The sequence below is a fragment of the Trichomycterus rosablanca genome, chromosome 7, assembly GCF_030014385.1.
Source record: "Trichomycterus rosablanca isolate fTriRos1 chromosome 7, fTriRos1.hap1, whole genome shotgun sequence".
Taxonomy (NCBI): domain Eukaryota; kingdom Metazoa; phylum Chordata; class Actinopteri; order Siluriformes; family Trichomycteridae; genus Trichomycterus; species Trichomycterus rosablanca.
The window spans coordinates 24,514,352-24,534,395 of NC_085994.1; the positions used below are offsets into that span (position 1 = coordinate 24,514,352).

Consider the following 20,044-nt stretch of genomic DNA (forward strand, 5'->3'; position numbering starts at 1 on the left):
AGGCCCTACACCATACTAATAAATTATTGTGGTCTAAAACCAGGTGTTTCAGTTATTTTGTCCAACCCCTGTATATACAGTGTATCACACATATATACAGTGTATCACAAAAGTGAGTACACCCCTCACATTTCTGCAAATATTTCATTATATCTTTTCATGGGACAACACTATAGACATGAAACTTGGATATAAGTTAGAGTAGTCAGTGTACAACTTGTATAGCAGTGTAGATTTACTGTCTTCTGAAAATAACTCAACACACAGCCATTAATGTCTAAATGGCTGGCAACATAAGTGAGTACACCCCACAGTGAACATGTCCAAATTGTGCCAAAAGTATCAATATTTTGTGTGACCACCATTATTATCCAGCACTGCCTTAACCCTCCTGGGCATGGAATTCACCAGAGCTGCACAGGTTGCTACTGGAATCCTCTTCCACTCCTCCATGACGACATCACGGAGCTGGTGGATGTTAGACACCTTGAACTCCTCCACCTTCCACTTGAGGATGTGCCACAGGTGCTCAATTGGGTTTAGTCCATCACCTTTACCTTCAGCTTCCTCAGCAAGGCAATTATCATCTTGGAGGTTGTGTTTGGGGTCGTTATCCTGTTGGAAAACTGCCATGAGGCCCAGTTTTCGAAGGGAGGGGATCATGCTATGTTTCAGAATGTCACAGTACATGTTGGAATTCATGTTTCCCTCAATGAACTGCAGCTCCCCAGTGCCAGCAACACTCATGCAGCCCAAGACCATGATGCTACCACCCCCATGCTTGACTGTAGGCAAGATACAGTTGTCTTGGTACTTCTCACCAGGGCGCCGCCACACATGCTGGACACCATCTGAGCCAAACAAGTTTATCTTGGTCTCGTCAGACCACAGGGCATTCCAGTAATCCATGTTCTTGGACTGCTTGTCTTCAGCAAACTGTTTGCGGGCTTTCTTGTGCGTCAGCTTCCTTCTGGGATGACGACCATGCAGACCGAGTTGATGCAGTGTGCGGCGTATGGTCTGAGCACTGACAGGCTGACCTCCCACGTCTTCAACCTCTGCAGCAATGCTGGCAGCACTCATGTGTCTATTTTTTAAAGCCAACCTCTGGATATGACGCCGAACACGTGGACTCGACTTCTTTGGTCGACCCTGGCGAAGCCTGTTCCGAGTGGAACCTGTCCTGGAAAACCGCTGTATGACCTTGGCCACCATGCTGTAGCTCAGTTTCAGGGTGTTAGCAATCTTCTTATAGCCCAGGCCATCTTTGTGGAGAGCAACAATTCTATTTCTCACATCCTCAGAGAGTTCTTTGCCATGAGGTGCCATGTTGAATATCCAGTGGCCAGTATGAGAGAATTGTACCCAAAACACCAAATTTAACAGCCCTGCTCCCCATTTACACCTGGGAACTTGACACATGACACCAGGGAGGGACAACGACACATTTGGGCACAATTTGGACATGTTCACTTTGGGGTGTACTCACTTATGTTGCCAGCTATTTAGACATTAATGGCTGTGTGTTGAGTTATTTTCAGAAGACAGTAAATCTACACTGCTATACAAGTTGTACACTGACTACTCTAACTTATATCCAAGTTTCATGTCTATAGTGTTGTCCCATGAAAAGATATAATTAAATATTTGCAGAAATGTGAGGGGTGTACTCACTTTTGTGATACACTGTATATATATATAGTGGGGGAAATAAGTATTTGACCCCCTGCTGATTTTGTAAGTTTACCCCCTTACAAAGACTTGAACAGTCTATAATTTTTATGGAAGGTTTATTTTAACAGAGAGAGACAGAATATCAACAAAAAATCCAGAAAAAAAACATTAAATAAAAGTTATACATTAATTTGTATTTAATTAAGGGAAATAAGTATTTGATCCCCTACCAACCAGCAAGAATTCTGACCCCCACAGACCGGTTATGTGCCCATGAGGCACACAAATTAGTCCTGTTCCTGTATAAAAGACTCCTGTCACAGAATCAGTTTCTTCCGTTCAAATCTCTCCACCACCATGGGCAAGACCTAAGAGCTATCAAAGGACGTCAGGGACAAGATTGTAGACCTGCACAAGGCTGGAATGGGCGACAAGACCATCAGCAAGAAGCTTGGTGAGAAAGAGACCACTGTTGGTGAGATAATTCGAAAATGGAAGAAATACAAGATCACAGTCAATCACCCTCACTCTGGAGCTCCATGCAAGATCTCACCTGGTGGGGTAAGAATGATTCTAAGAAAGGTGAGGTCAGCCCAGAATTACACGGGAGGAGCTTGTCAATGATCTCAAGGGAGCTGGGAGCACAGTCACCAAGAAAACCATTAGTAACACACTTCGCCGTAATGGATTGAGATCCTGCAGTGCCCGCAAAGTCCCTTTGCTCAAGAAGGCTCATGTACAGGCCCGTCTGAAGTTTGCCAATGAACACCTGAATGATTCAGAGAAAGCTTGGGATAATGTGATATGGTCAGATGAGACCAAAATTGAGCTCTTTGGCATCAACTCCACTCGCCGTGTTAGGAGGCAAAGAAATGCCCGGTGGGGATGGTGTTCATGGGGTCATATCCAGCATTTCTCTGCTCCCAGCTCCCTTAAGATCATTGACAAGCTCCTCCCTTGTAATTCTGGACTGACCTCACCTTTCTCAGAATCATTCTTACCCCACCAGGTGAGATCTTGCATGGAGCTCCAGAGTGAGGGTGATTGACTGTGATCTTGTATTTCTTCCATTTTCGAATTATCGCACCAACAGTGGTCTCTTTCTCACCAAGCTTCTTGCTGATGGTCTTGTAGCCCATTCCAGCCTTGTGCAGGTCTACAATCTTGTCCCTGACGTCCTTTGATAGCTCTTTGGTCTTGCCCATGGTGGTGGAGAGATTTGAATGGAAGAAACTGATTCTGTGACAGGAGTCTTTTATACAGGGACAGGACTAATTTGTGTGCCTTTTGTGCACATAACCGGTCTGTGGGGGTCAGAATTCTTGCTGGTTGGTAGGGGATCAAATACTTATTTCCCTTAATTAAATACAAATTAATTTATAACTTTTATTTAATGTTTTTTTCTGGATTTTATGTTGATATTCTGTCTCTCTCTGTTAAAATAAACCTTCCATAAAAATTATAGACTGTTCAAGTCTTTGTAAGGGGGTAAACTTACAAAATCAGCAGGGGATCAAATACTTATTTCCCCCACTGTATATATATATACAGTGTATCACAAAAGTGAGTACACCCCTCACATTTCTGCAAATATTTCATTATATCTTTTCATGGGACAACACTATAGACATGAAACTTGGATATAACTTAGAGTAGTCAGTGTACAGCTTGTATAGCAGTGTAGATTTACTGTCTTCTGAAAATAACTCAACACACAGCCATTAATGTCTAAATAGCTGGCAACATAAGTGAGTACACCCCACAGTGAACATGTCCAAATTGTGCCCAAATGTGTCGTTGTCCCTCCCTGGTGTCATGTGTCAAGGTCCCAGGTGTAAATGGGGAGCAGGGCTGTTAAATTTGGTGTTTTGGGTACAATTCTCTCATACTGGCCACTGGATATTCAACATGGCACCTCATGGCAAAGAACTCTCTGAGGATGTGAGAAATAGAATTGTTGCTCTCCACAAAGATGGCCTGGGCTATAAGAAGATTGCTAACACCCTGAAATTGAGCTACAGCATGGTGGCCAAGGTCATACAGCGGTTTTCCAGGACAGGTTCCACTCGGAACAGGCTTCGCCAGGGTCGACCAAAGAAGTTGAGTACACGTGTTCGGCGTCATATCCAGAGGTTGGCTTTAAAAAATAGACACATGAGTGCTGCCAGCATTGCTGCAGAGGTTGAAGACGTGGGAGGTCAGCCTGTCAGTGCTCAGACCATAAACCGCACACTGCATCAACTCGGTCTGCATGGTCGTCATCCCAAAAGGAAGCTGACGCACAAGAAAGCCCGCAAACAGTTTGCTGAAGACAAGCAGTCCAAGAACATGGATTACTGGCATGCCCTGTGGTCTGACGAGACCAAGATAAACTTGTTTGGCTCAGATGGTGTCCAGCATGTGTGGCGGCGCCCTGGTGAGAAGTACCAAGACAACTGTATCTTGCCTACAGTCAAGCATGGTGGTGGTAGCATCATGGTCTTGGGCTGCATGAGTGTTGCTGGCACTGGGGAGCTGCGATTCATTGAGGGAAACATGAATTCCAACATGTACTGTGACATTCTGAAACAGAGCATGATCCCCTCCCTTCGAAAACTGGGCCTCATGGCAGTTTTCCAACAGGATAACGACCCCAAACACAACCTCCAAGATGACAACTGCCTTGCTGAGGAAGCTGAAGGTAAAGGTGATGGACTAAACCCAATTGAGCACCTGTGGCGCATCCTCAAGTGGAAGGTGGAGGAGTTCAAGGTGTCTAACATCCACCAGCTCTGTGATGTCATCATGGAGGAGTGGAAGAGGATTCCAGTAGCAACCTGTGCAGCTCTGGTGAATTCCATGCCCAGGAGGGTTAAGGCAGTGCTGGATAATAATGGTGGTCACACAAAATATTGACACTTTGGGCACAATTTGGACATGTTCACTGTGGGGTGTACTCACTTATGTTGCCAGCCATTTAGACATTAATGGCTGTGTGTTGAGTTATTTTCAGAAGACAGTAAATCTACACTGCTATACAAGTTGTACACTGACTACTCTAAGTTATATCCAAGTTTCATGTCTATAGTGTTGTCCCATGAAAAGATATAATGAAATATTTGCAGAAATGTGAGGGGTGTACTCACTTTTGTGATACACTGTATATACAGTGTATCACAAAAGTGAGTACACCCCTCACATTTCTGCAGATATTTAAGTATATCTTTTCATGGGACAACACTGACAAAATGACACTTTGACACAATGAAAAGTAGTCTGTGTGCAGCTTATATAACAGTGTAAATTTATTCTTCCCTCAAAATAACTCAATATACAGCCATTAATGTCTAAACCACCGGCAACAAAAGTGAGTACACCCCTAAGAGACTACACCCCTAAATGTCCAAATTGAGCACTGCTTGTCATTTTCCCTCCAAAATGTTATGTGATTTGTTAGTGTTACTAGGTCTCAGGTGTGCATAGGGAGCAGGTGTGTTCAATTTAGTAGTACAGCTCTCACACTCTCTCATACTGGTCACTGAAAGTTCCAACATGGCACCTCATGGCAAAGAACTCTCTGAGGATCTTAAAAGATGAATTGTTGCGCTACATGAAGATGGCCAAGGCTACAAGAAGATTGCCAACACCCTGAAACTGAGCTGCAGCACAGTTGCCAAGATCATCCAGCGTTTTAAAAGAGCAGGGTCCACTCAGAACAGACCTCGCGTTGGTCGTTCAAAGAAGCTGAGTGCACGTGCTCAGCGTCACATCCAACTGCTGTCTTTGAAAGATAGGCGCAGGAGTGCTGTCAGCATTGCTGCAGAGATTGAAAAGGTGGGGGGTCAGCCTGTCAGTGCTCAGACCATATGCCACACACTACATCAAATTGGTCTGCATGGCTGTCACCCCAGAAGGAAGCCTCTTCTGAAGTCTCTACACAAGAAAGCCCGCAAACAGTTTTCTGAAGACATGTCAACAAAGGACATGGATTACTGGAACCATGTCCTATGGTCTGATGAGACCAAGATTAATTTGTTTGGTTCAGATGGTCTCAAGCATGTGTGGCGGCAATCAGGTGAGGAGTACAAAGATAAGTGTGTCATGCCTACAGTCAAGCATGGTGGTGGGAATGCCATGGTCTGGGGCTGCATGAGTGCAGCAGGTGTTGGGGAGTTACATTTCATTGAGGAACACATGAACTCCAATATGTACTGTGAAATACTGAAGCAGAGCATGATCCCCTCCCTCCGGAAACTGGGTCGCAGGGCAGTGTTCCAGCATGATAATGACCCCAAACACACCTCTAAGACGACCACTGCTTTATTGAAGAGGCTGAGGGTAAAGGTGATGGACTGGCCAAGCATGTCTCCAGACCTAAACCCAATAGAACATCTTTGGGGCATCCTCAAGCGGAAGGTGGAGGAGCGCAAAGTCTCGAATATCTGCCAGCTCCGTGATGTCGTCATGGAGGAGTGGAAAAGCATTCCAGTGGCAACGTGTGAAGCTCTGGTAAACTCCATGCCCAGGAGAGTTAAGGCAGTTCTGGGAAATAATGGTGGCCACACAAAATATTGACACTTCAGGAACTTTCACTAAGGGGTGTACTCACTTTTGTTGCCAGTGGCTTAGACATTAATGGCTGTATATTGAGTTATTTTGAGGGAAGAATAAATTTACACTGTTATATAAGCTGCACACAGACTACTTTTCATTGTGTCAAAGTGTCATTTTGTCAGTGTTGTCCCATGAAAAGATATACTTAAATATCTGCAGAAATGTGAGGGGTGTACTCACTTTTGTGATACACTGTATATATATATACAGTGTATCACAAAAGTGAGTACACCCCTCACATTTCTGCAGATATTTAAGTATATCTTTTTATGGGACAACACTGACAAAATGACACTTTGACACAATGAAAAGTAGTCTGTGTGCAGCTTATATAACAGTGTAAATTTATTCTTCCCTCAAAATAACTCAATATACAGCCATTAATGTCTAAACCACCGGCAACAAAAGTGAGTACACCCCTAAGAGACTACACCCCTAAATGTCCAAATTGAGCACTGCTTGTCATTTTCCCTCCAAAATGTCATGTGATTTGTTAGTGTTACTAGGTCTCAGGTGTGCATAGGGAGCAGGTGTGTTCAATTTAGTAGTACAGCTCTCACACTCTCTCATACTGGTCACTGAAAGTTCATGGCACCTCATGGCAAAGAACTCTCTGAGGATCTTAAAAGACGAAATTGTTGCGCTACATGAAGATGGCCAAGGCTACAAGAAGATTGCCAACACCCTGAAACTGAGCTGCAGCACAGTGGCCAAGATCATCCAGCGTTTTAAAAGAGCAGGGTCCACTCAGAACAGACCTCGCGTTGGTCGTCCAAAGAAGCTGAGTGCACGTGCTCAGCGTCACATCCAACTGCTGTCTTTGAAAGATAGGCACAGGAGTGCTGTCAGCATTGCTGCAGAGATTGAAAAGGTGGGGGGTCAGCCTGTCAGTGCTCAGACCATACGCCGCACACTACATCAAATTGGTCTGCATGGCTGTCACCCCAGAAGGAAGCCTCTTCTGAAGTCTCTACACAAGAAAGCCCGCAAACAGTTTGCTGAAGACATGTCAACAAAGGACATGGATAACTGGATCCATGTCCTATGGTCTGATGAGACCAAGATTAATTTGTTTGGTTCAGATGGTCTCAAGCATGTGTGGCGGCAATCAGGTGAGGAGTACAAAGATAAGTGTGTCATGCCTACAGTCAAGCATGGTGGTGGGAATGCCATGGTCTGGGGCTGCATGAGTGCAGCAGGTGTTGGGGAGTTACATTTCATTGAGGGACACATGAACTCCAATATGTACTGTGAAATACTGAAGCAGAGCATGATCCCCTCCCTCCGGAAACTGGGTCGCAGGGCAGTGTTCAAGCATGATAATGACCCCAAACACACCTCTAAGACGACCACTGCTTTATTGAAGAGGCTGAGGGTAAAGGCGATGGACTGGCCAAGCATGTCTCCAGACCTAAACCCAATAGAACATCTTTGGGGCATCCTCAAGCGGAAGGTGGAGGAGCGCAAAGTCTCGAATATCCGCCAGCTCCATAATGTCGTCATGGAGGAGTGGAAAAGCATTCCAGTGGCAACCTGTGAAGCTCTGGTAAACTCCATGCCCAGGAGAGTTAAGGCAGTTCTGGGAAATAATGGTGGCCACACAAAATATTGACACTTCAGGAACTTTCACTAAGGGGTGTACTCACTTTTGTTGCCAGTGGTTTAGACATTAATGGCTGTATATTGAGTTATTTTGAGGGAAGAATAAATTTACACTGTTATATAAGCTGCACACAGACTACTTTTCATTGTGTCAAAGTGTCATTTTGTCAGCGTTGTCCCATGAAAAGATATACTTAAATATCTGCAGAAATGTGAGGGGTGTACTCACTTTTGTGATACACTGTATATATACATATATATACAGTACAGGCCAAAAGTTTGGACACACCTTCTCATTCAATGCGTTTTCTGTATTTTCATGACTATTTACATTGTAGATTCTCACTGAAGGCATCAAAACTATGAATGAACACATGTGGAGTTATGTACTTAACAAAAAAAAGGTGAAATAACTGAAAACATGTTTTATATTCTAGTTTCTTCAAAATAGCCACCCTTTGCTCTGATTACTGCTTTGCACACTCTTGGCATTCTCTCAATGAGCTTCAAGAGGTAGTCACCTGAAATGGTTTTCCAACAGTCTTGAAGGAGTTCCCAGAGGTGTTTAGCACTTGTTGGCCCCTTTGCCTTCACTCTGCGGTCCAGCTCACCCCAAACCATCTCGATTGGGTTCAGGTCCGGTGACTGTGGAGGCCAAGTCATCTGCCGCAGCACTCCATCACTCTCCTTCTTGGTCAAATAGCCCTTACACAGCCTGGAGGTGTGTTTGGGGTCATTGTCCTGTTGAAAAATAAATGATGGTCCAACTAAACGCAAACCAGATGGGATGGCATGTCGCTGCAGGATGCTGTGGTAGCCATGCTGGTTCAGTGTGCCTTCAATTTTGAATAAATCCCCAACAGTGTCACCAGCAAAACACCCCCACACCATCACAGCTCCTCCTCCATGCTTCACAGTGGGAACCAGGCATGTGGAATCCATCCGTTCACCTTTTCTGCGTCTCACAAAGACACGGCGGTTGGAACCAAAGATCTCAAATTTGGACTCATCAGACCAAAGCACAGATTTCCACTGGTCTAATGTCCATTCCTTGTGTTTTTTGGCCCAAACAAATCTCTTCTGCTTGTTGCCTCTCCTTAGCAGTGGTTTCCTAGCAGCTATTTGACCATGAAGGCCTGATTTGCGCAGTCTCCTCTTAACAGTTGTTCTAGAGATGGGTCTGCTGCTAGAACTCTGTGTGGCATTCAACTGGTCTGTGATCTGAGCTGCTGTTAACTTGCGATTTCTGAGGCTGGTGACTCGGATGAACTTGTCCTGAGAAGCAGAGGTGACTCTTGGTCTTCCTTTCCTGGGTCGGTCCTCGTGTGTGCCAGTTTCGCTGTAGCGCTTGATGGTTTTTGTGACTCCACTTGGGGACCACAGTCCAATTGCAAGTTTTTGCAATTTTCCGGACTGACTGACCTTCATTTCTTAAAGTAATGATGGCCACTCGTTTTTCTTTAGTTAGCTGATTGGTTCTTGCCATAATATTAATTTTAACAGTTGTCCAATAGGGCTGTCGGCTGTGTAGTAACCTGTCTTCTGCACAACACAACTGATGGTCCCAACCCCATTGATAAAGCAAGAAATTCCACTAATTAACCCTGATAAGGCACACCTGAAAACCATTTCAGGTGACTACCTCTTGAAGCTCATTGAGAGAATGCCAAGAGTGTGCAAAGCAGTAATCAGAGCAAAGGGTGGCTATTTTGAAGAAACTAGAATATAAAACATGTTTTCAGTTATTTCACCTTTTTTTGTTAAGTACATAACTCCACATCGTTCATTTTGATGCCTTCAGTGAGAATCTACAATGTAAATAGTCATGAAAATACAGAAAACGCATTGAATGAGAAGGTGTGTCCAAACTTTTGGCCTGTACTGTATATATATATATATATATATATATATATATATACTGTATATATATACTGTATATATATAGATAGATACAGTTAATGCCTACAGTTAATGCCTTTTTATATATAAATATATATATATATATATATACAGTGTATCACAAAAGTGAGTACACCCCTTACATTTCTGCAGATATTTAAGTATATCTTTTCATGGGACAGCACTGACAAAATGACACTTTGACACAATGAAAAGTAGTCTGTGTGCAGCTTATATAACAGTGTAAATTTATTCTTCCCTCAAAATAACTCAATATACAGCCATTAATGTCTAAACCACCGGCAACAAAAGTGAGTACACCCCTTAGTGAAAGTTCCTAAAGTGTCAATATTTTGTGTGGCCACCATTATTTCCCAGAACTGCCTTAACTCTCCTGGGCATGGAGTTTACCAGAGCTTCACAGGTTGCCACTGGAATGCTTTTCCACTCCTCCATGACGACATCACGGAGCTGGCGGATATTCGAGACTTTGCGCTCCTCCACCTTCCGCTTGAGGATGCCCCAAAGATGTTCTATTGGGTTTAGGTCTGGAGACATGCTTGGCCAGTCCATCACCTTTACCCTCAGCCTCTTCAATAAAGCAGTGGTCGTCTTAGAGGTGTGTTTGGGGTCATTATCATGCTGGAACACTGCCCGGCGACCCAGTTTCCGGAGGGAGGGGATCATGCTCTGCTTCAGTATTTCACAGTACATATTGGAGTTCATGTGTCCCTCAATGAAATGTAACTCCCCAACACCTGCTGCACTCATGCAGCACCAGACAATGGCATTCCCACCACCATGCTTGACTGTAGGCATGACACACTTATCTTTGTACTCCTCACCTGATTGCCGCCACACATGCTTGAGACCATCTGAACCAAACAAATTAATCTTGGTCTCATCAGACCATAGGACATGGTTCCAGTAATCCATGTCCTTTGTTGACATGTCTTCAGCAAACTGTTTGCAGGCTTTCTTGTGTAGAGACTTCAGAAGAGGCTTCCTTCTGGGGTGACAGCCATGCAGACCGAGTTGATGTAGTGTGCGGCGTATGGTCTGAGCACTGACAGGCTGACCCCCCACCTTTTCAATCTCTGCAGCAATGCTGACAGCACTCCTGCGCCTATCTTTCAAAGACAGCAGTTGGATGTGACGCTGAGCACGTGCACTCAGCTTCTTTGGACGACCAACGCGAGGTCTGTTCTGAGTGGACCCTGCTCTTTTAAAACGCTGGATGATATTGGCCACGGTGCTGCAGCTCAGTTTCAGGGTGTTGGCAAACTTCTTGTAGCCTTGGCCATCTTCATGTAGCGCAACAATTCGTCTTTTAAGATCCTCAGAGAGTTCTTTGCCATGAGGTGCCATGTTGGAACTTTCAGTGACCAGTATGAGAGAGTGTGAGAGCTGTACTACACACCTGCTCCCTATGCACACCTGAGACCTAGTAACACTAACAAATCACATGACATTTTGGAGGGAAAATGACAAGCAGTGCTCAATTTGGACATTTAGGGGTGTAGTCTCTTAGGGGTGTACTCACTTTTGTTGCCGTTGGTTTAGACATTAATGGCTGTATATTGAGTTATTTTGAGGGAAGAATAAATTTACACTGTTATATAAGCTGCACACAGACTACTTTTCATTGTGTCAAAGTGTCATTTTGTCAGTGTTGTCCCATGAAAAGATATACTTAAATATCTGCAGAAATGTGAGGGGTGTACTCACTTTTGTGATACACTGTATATATATATATATATAGGCATTAACTGTAGGCATTAACTGTATCTATCTATCTATCTATCTATCTATATATCTATATATCTATATATATATATATATACTGATCAGCCGTAACATTAAAACCACTTCCCTACACTCACTGTCCATTTTATCAGCTCCACTTACCATACAGAAGCACTTTGTAGTTCTACAATTACTGACTGTAGTCCATCTGTTTCTCTACATGCTTTGTTAGCCCCCTTTCATGCTGTTCTTCAATGGTCAGGACTCTCCCAGGACCACTACAGAGCAGGTATTATTTAGGTGGTGGATCATTCTCAGCACTGCAGTGACACTGACATGGTGGTGGTGTGTTAGTGTGTGTTGTACTGGTATAAGTGGATAAGACGCAGCAGCACTAATGGAGTTTTTAAACACCTCACTGTCACTGCTGGACTGAGAATAGTCCACCAACTAAAAATATCCAGCCAACAGCGCCCCATGGGCAGCGTCCTATGACCACTGATGAAGGTCTAGAAGACGACCAACTCAAACAGCAGCAATAGATGAGCGATCGTCTCTGACTTTACATCTACAAGGTGGACCAACTAGGTAGGAGTGTCTAATAAAGTGGACAGTGAGTGGACACGGTATTTAAAAACTCCAGCAGCGCTGCTGTGTCAACACACACAAACACACCACCACCATGTCAGTGTCACTGCAGTGCTGAGAATGATCCACCACCCAAATAATACCTGCTCTGTGGTGGTCCTGTGCTGGTCCTGACCATTAAATAAAAGGGTGAAAGCAGGCTAAAAAAGTATGTAGAGAAACAGATGGACTACAGTCAGTAATTGTAAAACTTTAAAGTGCTTCTATATGGTAAGTGGAGCTGATAAAATGGACAGTGAGTGTAGTGTATATATTTGAAGTTTTTAGCACTTACCCACAACATGTGATCTTGCTGTTTACTTTGTGTTTAGAGACAGACTTTTGTTCTGGAGACCAAAGACCTGCAGACCAAACCAGTACACACATGAGCAGTTCATGTTCAAATCAAATTATCCGTCATAAGTGTGAAATAAAACACACCACCTACCAAAGTCTCCTGAAGAGCAGGAAGCCAGCTGGTGTGTGACAGGGTTGTATGCAACACACTGGATCGAGTCGTTGTGCCTGTGAATAAATAAGGTGTAACATTTAATGACATTAAGTATAAAACTAAACTGGAACACTGTAAAAGGGCACCAGAACAGGAAGATTAAATGCCAAATCTAGACAGTGATAAATATTTTATTCAACTGTTCCAAAAACAGACCGAACTAAATATGTTAACCAGGATGAAGTATTAAGCAAGTTTGTTCCCAAAGTGCGAACTGTTGTTCAGTTTTAATTTAATTTTAATGTTTTATTTAATTACTTATAGCAACAAATTTTTTTTTTTCCTTTTGTAAGGGGTGATTAGTACCTGCAACCCTCAAATTAACCTACAAAACTGCTCAACAGCTTGTGGTCAGTGTTGTCCGATTCCACTCCTCATCATGTGCCAAACATTTCCAAAAGCAGACATGTCTGGACTGCAGGCAGGCCAGTCAAGCACACGCACTCTGTGTCTATTAACTTCATGAGAAAAGATGTGGCCTTAATAGACCACTGAACTCGTGTCGTCATATTGTAGTCCACGCCATATTGTTATGCCCATATTTGGTAACCCGGGTCTAAGAGAAATTTTGAATGGGAAAAATGAATGGAGATTTCGCAAATTGCCTCTCTCGCATTCTGTAGCCATAAAAAATGTTCCAAAGCTGTAACGTTTTGTTTTATGGAGATTCTTCTGTCTATTATTACTGGATCCTCTAAATTATGAACTCGTTAAAGAGTCAAAATATGAATATTGCTACATGTAAGCTAATGAATGCTACTGCGCACTGAATTGACGTCACTAGACTGGAAGCCTCTTAATGTTTTATTTATTTTTCTTTTATAAGCCACCTTAAATGACCGCACGAAGCAGCGTGATTCACCAGTGTAACAGTGCAGTGATATTCACAAGTTTTAATTTATATTTTTAGTAGCTAGCTACATTAAATTAGAAAGCAATGATGGTTGGGTGTTACGTCTTTGGTTGTACTCAACAATAGCGGGTTGCTCTTTCCGTCAATTCGATTGGTGTAGTTCAGTGCCGTCTAATTAATGTGCAGTAGCATTAGCTTTCATGTAGCATTATTAGTATTACGATCCTTTAAAAACCTCGTAATTCTGAGGATCCAGTGATGTACAGGAGAAAAATTTACATAGGACAAAACGTATAGGGTTCTGAACATGTTTATTTAGCACAGGTTGCGTTAGAGCCGATTTTTTGAAAACCCCATTCATTTTTCCTATAGGAAATCTGACTTATTCCACTGTCTTTCAGTCCATCTGAGATGAGCTTGGGCCCAGATATGAGAGAGATGCATTCTCACCCCTCGGTTCAGGGATGGTCGTTCCCTCGTCACATAGATGGACTCTTTGACACCTCGTTCAAACCAGCGTTCTTCCTCGTCAAGGATCTGCACATCTTCATCATTAAATGAGTAGCTGCTGGTTTGCAGTTGGGTATAAACTGCAGAGTTTCACCAGTGGCTGTTTAGTTTCCCCGATGTACAGTTCCCAGCATTCTTCCCAGTGCCTAACAGCATACACTACGTTACTCTGTTTGTGTCGAGGGACCCGGTCCTGAGGGTGAACTAGTTTCTGGCATAGCGTGTTTTGGGGTTTGAAAGCAACTGATATGCAGTGTTTGGAAAAGTGTCACAATTGTTCTGCTACTCCTGTCACATACGGAATCACCACTGGTTTGTGCTTAGACCGTGGTTGTCCTTTTTCTCCCTTAGATCCGCTGAAGCAGTGTTTGGGCATTTTCCAGCTTTAACGAATACCCAGTTGGGATAACCGCCTTCTTAATATGAGATTTCCCTCTTTCCTTGGCCGTAGTGACAGTGGAAATGCTGTTCGCTAGGTGGTGCAGCATCCTAATGACTTCTAATTTGTGCTCCACTGGATGATGGGAGTCAAACCTTAAGTACTGGTCCGTATGTGTCAGCTTGCAATACACATTTATTTTTAAACATCCCCCATCTTGAATAGCAATTCAATCGAAGAGGGCTAAACTGTCATTACTTGCATCCTCCCGAGTGAACTTGATATGTTTGTTTACTTGTTATTTTAAGAATTATTTTTAAAATATTAAGAATTTCCACAAGCTTTTGCTGTGTTGTGTTTTTTGCTGTTGATATGTTTGTCTACCTGTTATCCTCTACCTGTTATTTTATTAGTAACTGAACCTAATCTTCACAAGTTTAGGCGTTTCGTCATATGACACACATTCATATAACAAATCATGTCAGTGACAGAAGCTGAATAGGCCAAGTGGCTTAAACTCACGTGTATTTGAGAATGCCTTCCAGTTTCGAGGTCCAAATAATGATGCTCTTATCTGCTGATCCGGATGCAAAACGTTTTCCTGGTTAAACAATCACAATATTACAGTAAGATCAGGAAAATTAAAGCATTTAACACTGTGTACTTGATGAACGGGGGTAAGTTGCATTAAGTATTTGTTATATTGATATGCTAATGTACCATGGTATTCAAATATGAAGAAGCTGTACCTTCATAAAGGTCTGAACCAAATGCAGTAGTGAATGTAGGAATCACTATTTATTTTACCAGTATTGTTTTAAGTTCTTGAGTATTTTAGCTAACTTATCGGCAAGGTAAAAGGAAAAGCAATTAATTACCATATTACTTAGAAATGTTTACATGAAGATGCTGAACAGTTTTGTTTAGTATTACCTTTAATTCTACTACTACTAATAATAATAATAATTATTATGATAATAACAGTAATAAAATAAAACAAAATACTATTATTAGTAATAATAAAAAGTGATTGTAACAATAATAATGATAATAATAAAAATAATAATTAAAAGAACAATAATTTTAACAATAATAATGATAATGACAACAATTATAATAGTGATGATAACAATAATAACAATAATAAGAATTTAAAAAATTATAAAAAACAATAGTAGTAATACAACAATAAAAAATAATGATAACAATAATAGTAATTATAACAATAATAATGAGAACAATATTAGTACTAATAACAACAATCATAATAGCACTAATAATAACACTACTACTAATAATAACAATAATAATAATATTTTCTACTGTAGACTACATCATAAATTTACACTTTATCTTCATATTCTGTGCCTTTCTGCTAACTGTATTTGTTCTAAATTCATTTTAAATTAAATCATTAGTGCAGTTATTAGAGTCTTGCACTGAGAGTGAACTGGCAAGTACACCACCGCATCATCCACCGCCCCCTACCCCCAGATTTAGCCTATCGTGTGCGTGAATGCCACCACTGAGATCCTGGGTTCAAATCCGGGGTTTTGGAAAAATTGGAAATTTGAATTTGAATGCTTTTGAGTGAAAGGAAACAAATTCCTATAGGCACACGGCATAATCTAGTGGAAATCCTTCACAGTAAAGTGAATGTCTTGTAGCTGCAATGCCCATGGGTTTGTAAATGAGTGTCCAGCTAGCTTGTTGGCTTGTGGTCACATACTTTTGTCCATAAAATGCCTCCTTAGTTAAAAATCAAAAAATCAATATGTTGGCAATTCAGTAAGTGCACAAACACTTACCATCTTTAGCATAGGCCACACAGTAAACCGTGTCCTTGTGTCCTTTTAGTGGTTGTATTAGAGTTCCATCAGCTGTATCATAAACCTGTAAGCAACATTAAGCAAGATCTTAACAAACTAGAATATGTCAATGATTTTGCTTAGCAGATGCTTAATTCCAATAGCACAAAGCTAAACAAAAAACAACATATAAACCTAAACATTAGTTATATATTTAAGATAAAAACAAAGCAGTACATACCAGAACTCTGTTTCCAGCTGCTACAATGAGTTGAGTGCCATCCGGTTTGAAGGCCAGGTCATAAATGCTGTGTATGAGATATATGTAATTACCAATAACCACGTACGCAGCATTATATACAGGTTAAGTCAAACGTTTACATGCACTCATAGCAGACATGCTGTAGCGTTGGAATTTTTTGCCATCTTGCAACTGTTATTTTTCTGTGAAAATTCCTCCTTCTACACCATGCCTCCTTAATCCCATTAGTTATTTTGTTTTCTATATAATACCAATTTCAAAGCTCTGATTATTAATCAGGGCAAGACACGTTTATTTGTAAAGCACCATTCATACACAGTGGCAATTTAAAGTGCTTTACAGAGACACAGAAAATTTAAAACATTAAAATAATAAAGTGTAAACCTAAGATCTGACACCTTAGGAAGGCATTTTGCGTTTACAAAACATTAAAACTAAATTGTGATTCGATGAAGAAACAAAATACATAAAAAAATAAAATAATAAACAGAAAAGATTAAGATACATAAAATAAATTATACCAAAATACAAGAGCTCAGTTGGTGCGCATCAGGCATCTACATAAAGACATGATTGGCAATGTCTGTCATGGCCGAAGCCACACAGTAGATTTGCACCATGTCCAGGTGTGTTACGGCATTGCACCTGGTTATCCTGGGGAAACCATACCCTGACACTGACATGCAACATGAAGGTAAAATCAAATTAATTACTAAAACACCAAAACTGATCAGATACAGCAGAGTGACCATACATACTTTTTTCCTGTTCTCTTTTTGACAGCAATTTTTTAAATAATGACCTTTTTTTTTTTTTACACTTTTTATTGTATGGCCATGAAAAGGTCATGCACATGTTGTGCAAAACTGGCAAAAGTCACACTAGTCATATTATTTAATTTGTAATAGGTATTTTAAATTGTTGAGTGAAAATAAATATGTTTATCTGGTCTTATAAGCCAGTGGTCCCCAACCACCGGGCCACGGACCGGTACCAGTCCGTGAGCCGTTTATTACCGGGCCGCACAGAAAGAATAAATAATTTGAGATCGCTACAAGAGCAATTACATTTCCAATACGCTTTGAATGTTATTGTCCCCAATCACCACTAGGTGGGAGCAGCGTTTTGTTGCAGCGATAAAAGCTCAGTATTCACACTGATTTCCCATTCTAATGTTATTCTTTTTTAAATATCCCCGCCCCGCCGGTGCGTGAAATTATATCTTATATGAAACCGGTCCATGGTGCAAAAAAGGTTAGGGACAGCTATGACAAGCTATGAAAGCGTTTTTACTGGTTTGATAAAAGACTTTATGGAATAAATCTAAACAACAAATCTGGGTAACATAGTCACAGGGTTTTGAAGGCATTCATCAACAACCTATCCACCACCCACCCACCAACCCTCAACACACACTAGCCACAAACATTCACATTGCCAGGGTGCCGCCCACCAGATACTTGAACCCCATTCAACTCCCAGTCACTGTGAACTAACATTTGGGTTGTTGTTTTTTTAAACCAAAATATGGTCACCCTTAGACAGACATTCTCACTGGGCATTAATTTTGCATGTTGCTGTTGGTAAATTAGCATCAATTCTTTTCATAACATTAAAACCACCTCCTTGTTTCTACACTCACTGTCCATTTTATCAGCTCCACTTACCATATAGAAGCACTTTGTAGTTCTACAATTACTGACTGTAGTCCATCTGTTTCTCTGCATGCTTTGTTAGCCCCCTTTCAAGCTGTTCTTCAGTGATGAGGACTGTCCCAGGACCACCACAAAGTAGGTATTATTTAGGTGGTGGATCATTATTAGCACAGCAGTGACACTGACATGGTGGTGGTGTGTTAGTGTGTGTTGTGCTGGTATGAGTGGATAAGACACAGCAATGCTGATGGAGTTTTTCAACACCTCACGGTCACTGCTGGACTGAGAATAGTGCATCAACCTAAAATATCCAGCCAACAGCGCCCCATAGGCAAGGTCCTATGACCACTGATAAAGGACTAGAAGATGACCAGCTCAAAAGCAGCAACAGATGAGAACCAACCTAGAACCAACTAGGTAGGAGTGTCTAATAGAGTGGACAGTGAGTGGACACGGTATTTAAAAACTCCAGCAGCACTGCTGTGTCTAATCCACTCATACCAGCACAACACACACTAACACCACCACCATGTCAGTGTCACTGCTGTGCTGAGAATAATCCACCACCTAAATAATACCTGCTCTGTAGTGGTCCTGTGGGGGTCCTGACCATTGAAGAACAGCATGAAAGGGGGCTAACAAAGCATGCAGAGAAACAGATGGACTACAGTCAGTAATTGTAGAACTACAAAGTGCTTTTATATGTTAAGTGGAGCTGATAAAATGGACAGTGAGTGTAGAAACAAGGAGGTTTATTATACCATTTTTTCTTCTAATTATTATCATCTGCACGAATGAATACCTAATGATATTTTCAATGGGTGTGTGTTGTAAGGTTTGTATCCCAGCTATGCTACTGTTGCTGGCTAACTACCTAGCAGAGTATTAAAAGCTCGCATTTCCAACTAACTTTAAGTACTTGGAACATATTATTAAATATTTTTTAAATAAGACTAAGCTCAAATCAACCATTAATTATTGACTATTAAGTAATTAAGTAATGAGGAATGATGTATCTAAGTCCGCTAGCTTTTAGTGACAAACGCAGTAGTTTACATAGTAACGGCGGTTGCTAAGCACATCCAGTAAACGGCGCTGTATCCAAACAACACTTAGCATAGCATAGTAAAACTCTTACCATTGTTCAACTTTATCCCGGTCATGTACTTTATCTATCCATGTTGGAACCGCACGCATTGTTATTTATAAACGAACGTTTAATTGCAATAATACCCGAGTTGTAGCAACTGGTCTCCAGTGTGGTAAAGATGCAAAGCAGACGCAAACAGCAGTCCAATATGGCGACTGACAAGAGTCCGACTAGCGATTCTCTACGACTCATTTGACCGAATCGGTTCACTTCACTTTGGCTGTGAATCGATATGAGAATTCGACACTTGAATTCGACACTTAGATTCATCACTCCCATTCAGATCCAGGAATGCAGACCCTCATATTAGTTGAAGTAGGAAAGCACATGGAGTTTTTTTGTCTCCAGTGTCTTTCTAAATACATGCTGAAGATGAATTTGCTACTCTAAACCAGAGATGTTCACAAGTCACAAAATACGAGTCCGAGTCGAGTCACGAGTCTTTAGGCTAGAGTCCGTGTCAAGTCACGAGTCAATATAATATACACAAAACATACAGTATATTGCAAGTGTAGATACAAAACAACAGATTACCGACTGTATTTTGCCGTTTTACTTTCCTAGGTACCGCTAGTTAAAAGCTTAAACTGACATTTTGTTTTCATTGCAAATTACAGCACAGCGGCCAAAATCCAAAACACAGCAAAAAATCCATAATACTGCTTACCTGAGCTTATATTCTTCCAGATGCTATTAAATTAAATGCTATTAAATGCTATACAAACCTCCAAACTTTTCCCGATTGTGAAGTAAAACACAAACTCGTTAGAAAGCC

The 20,044-nt window shown here is 41.5% G+C and overlaps 1 protein-coding gene across 3 annotated transcripts in view; it reads right to left on the reverse strand.

Moving 5' to 3' along the window:
* The window catches only part of ift122 (intraflagellar transport 122 homolog (Chlamydomonas)), a 131,601-nt gene extending 111,557 nt beyond the window's left edge, over positions 1–20,044 (reverse strand). Inside the window, exons 1-6 of one of the 3 annotated variants that reach the window (XM_062999160.1) lie at positions 19,995–20,044; positions 16,444–16,510; positions 16,203–16,287; positions 14,917–14,995; positions 12,590–12,666; positions 12,437–12,503 (exon numbers count right to left, since the gene is read on the reverse strand). Coding sequence is in view for 1 of the 3 variants with exons in the window: in XM_062999161.1 (XP_062855231.1) it covers positions 12,437–12,503; positions 12,590–12,666; positions 14,917–14,995; positions 16,203–16,287; positions 16,444–16,510; positions 19,258–19,316 (434 nt within the window). In the remaining 2 variants the exon portion in view is untranslated. Of the gene's footprint in view, positions 1–12,436; positions 12,504–12,589; positions 12,667–14,916; positions 14,996–16,202; positions 16,288–16,443; positions 16,511–19,257; positions 19,418–19,994 lie in introns of those variants that run through there. The other 2 variants (XM_062999162.1, XM_062999161.1) reach the window with 2 other exon arrangements.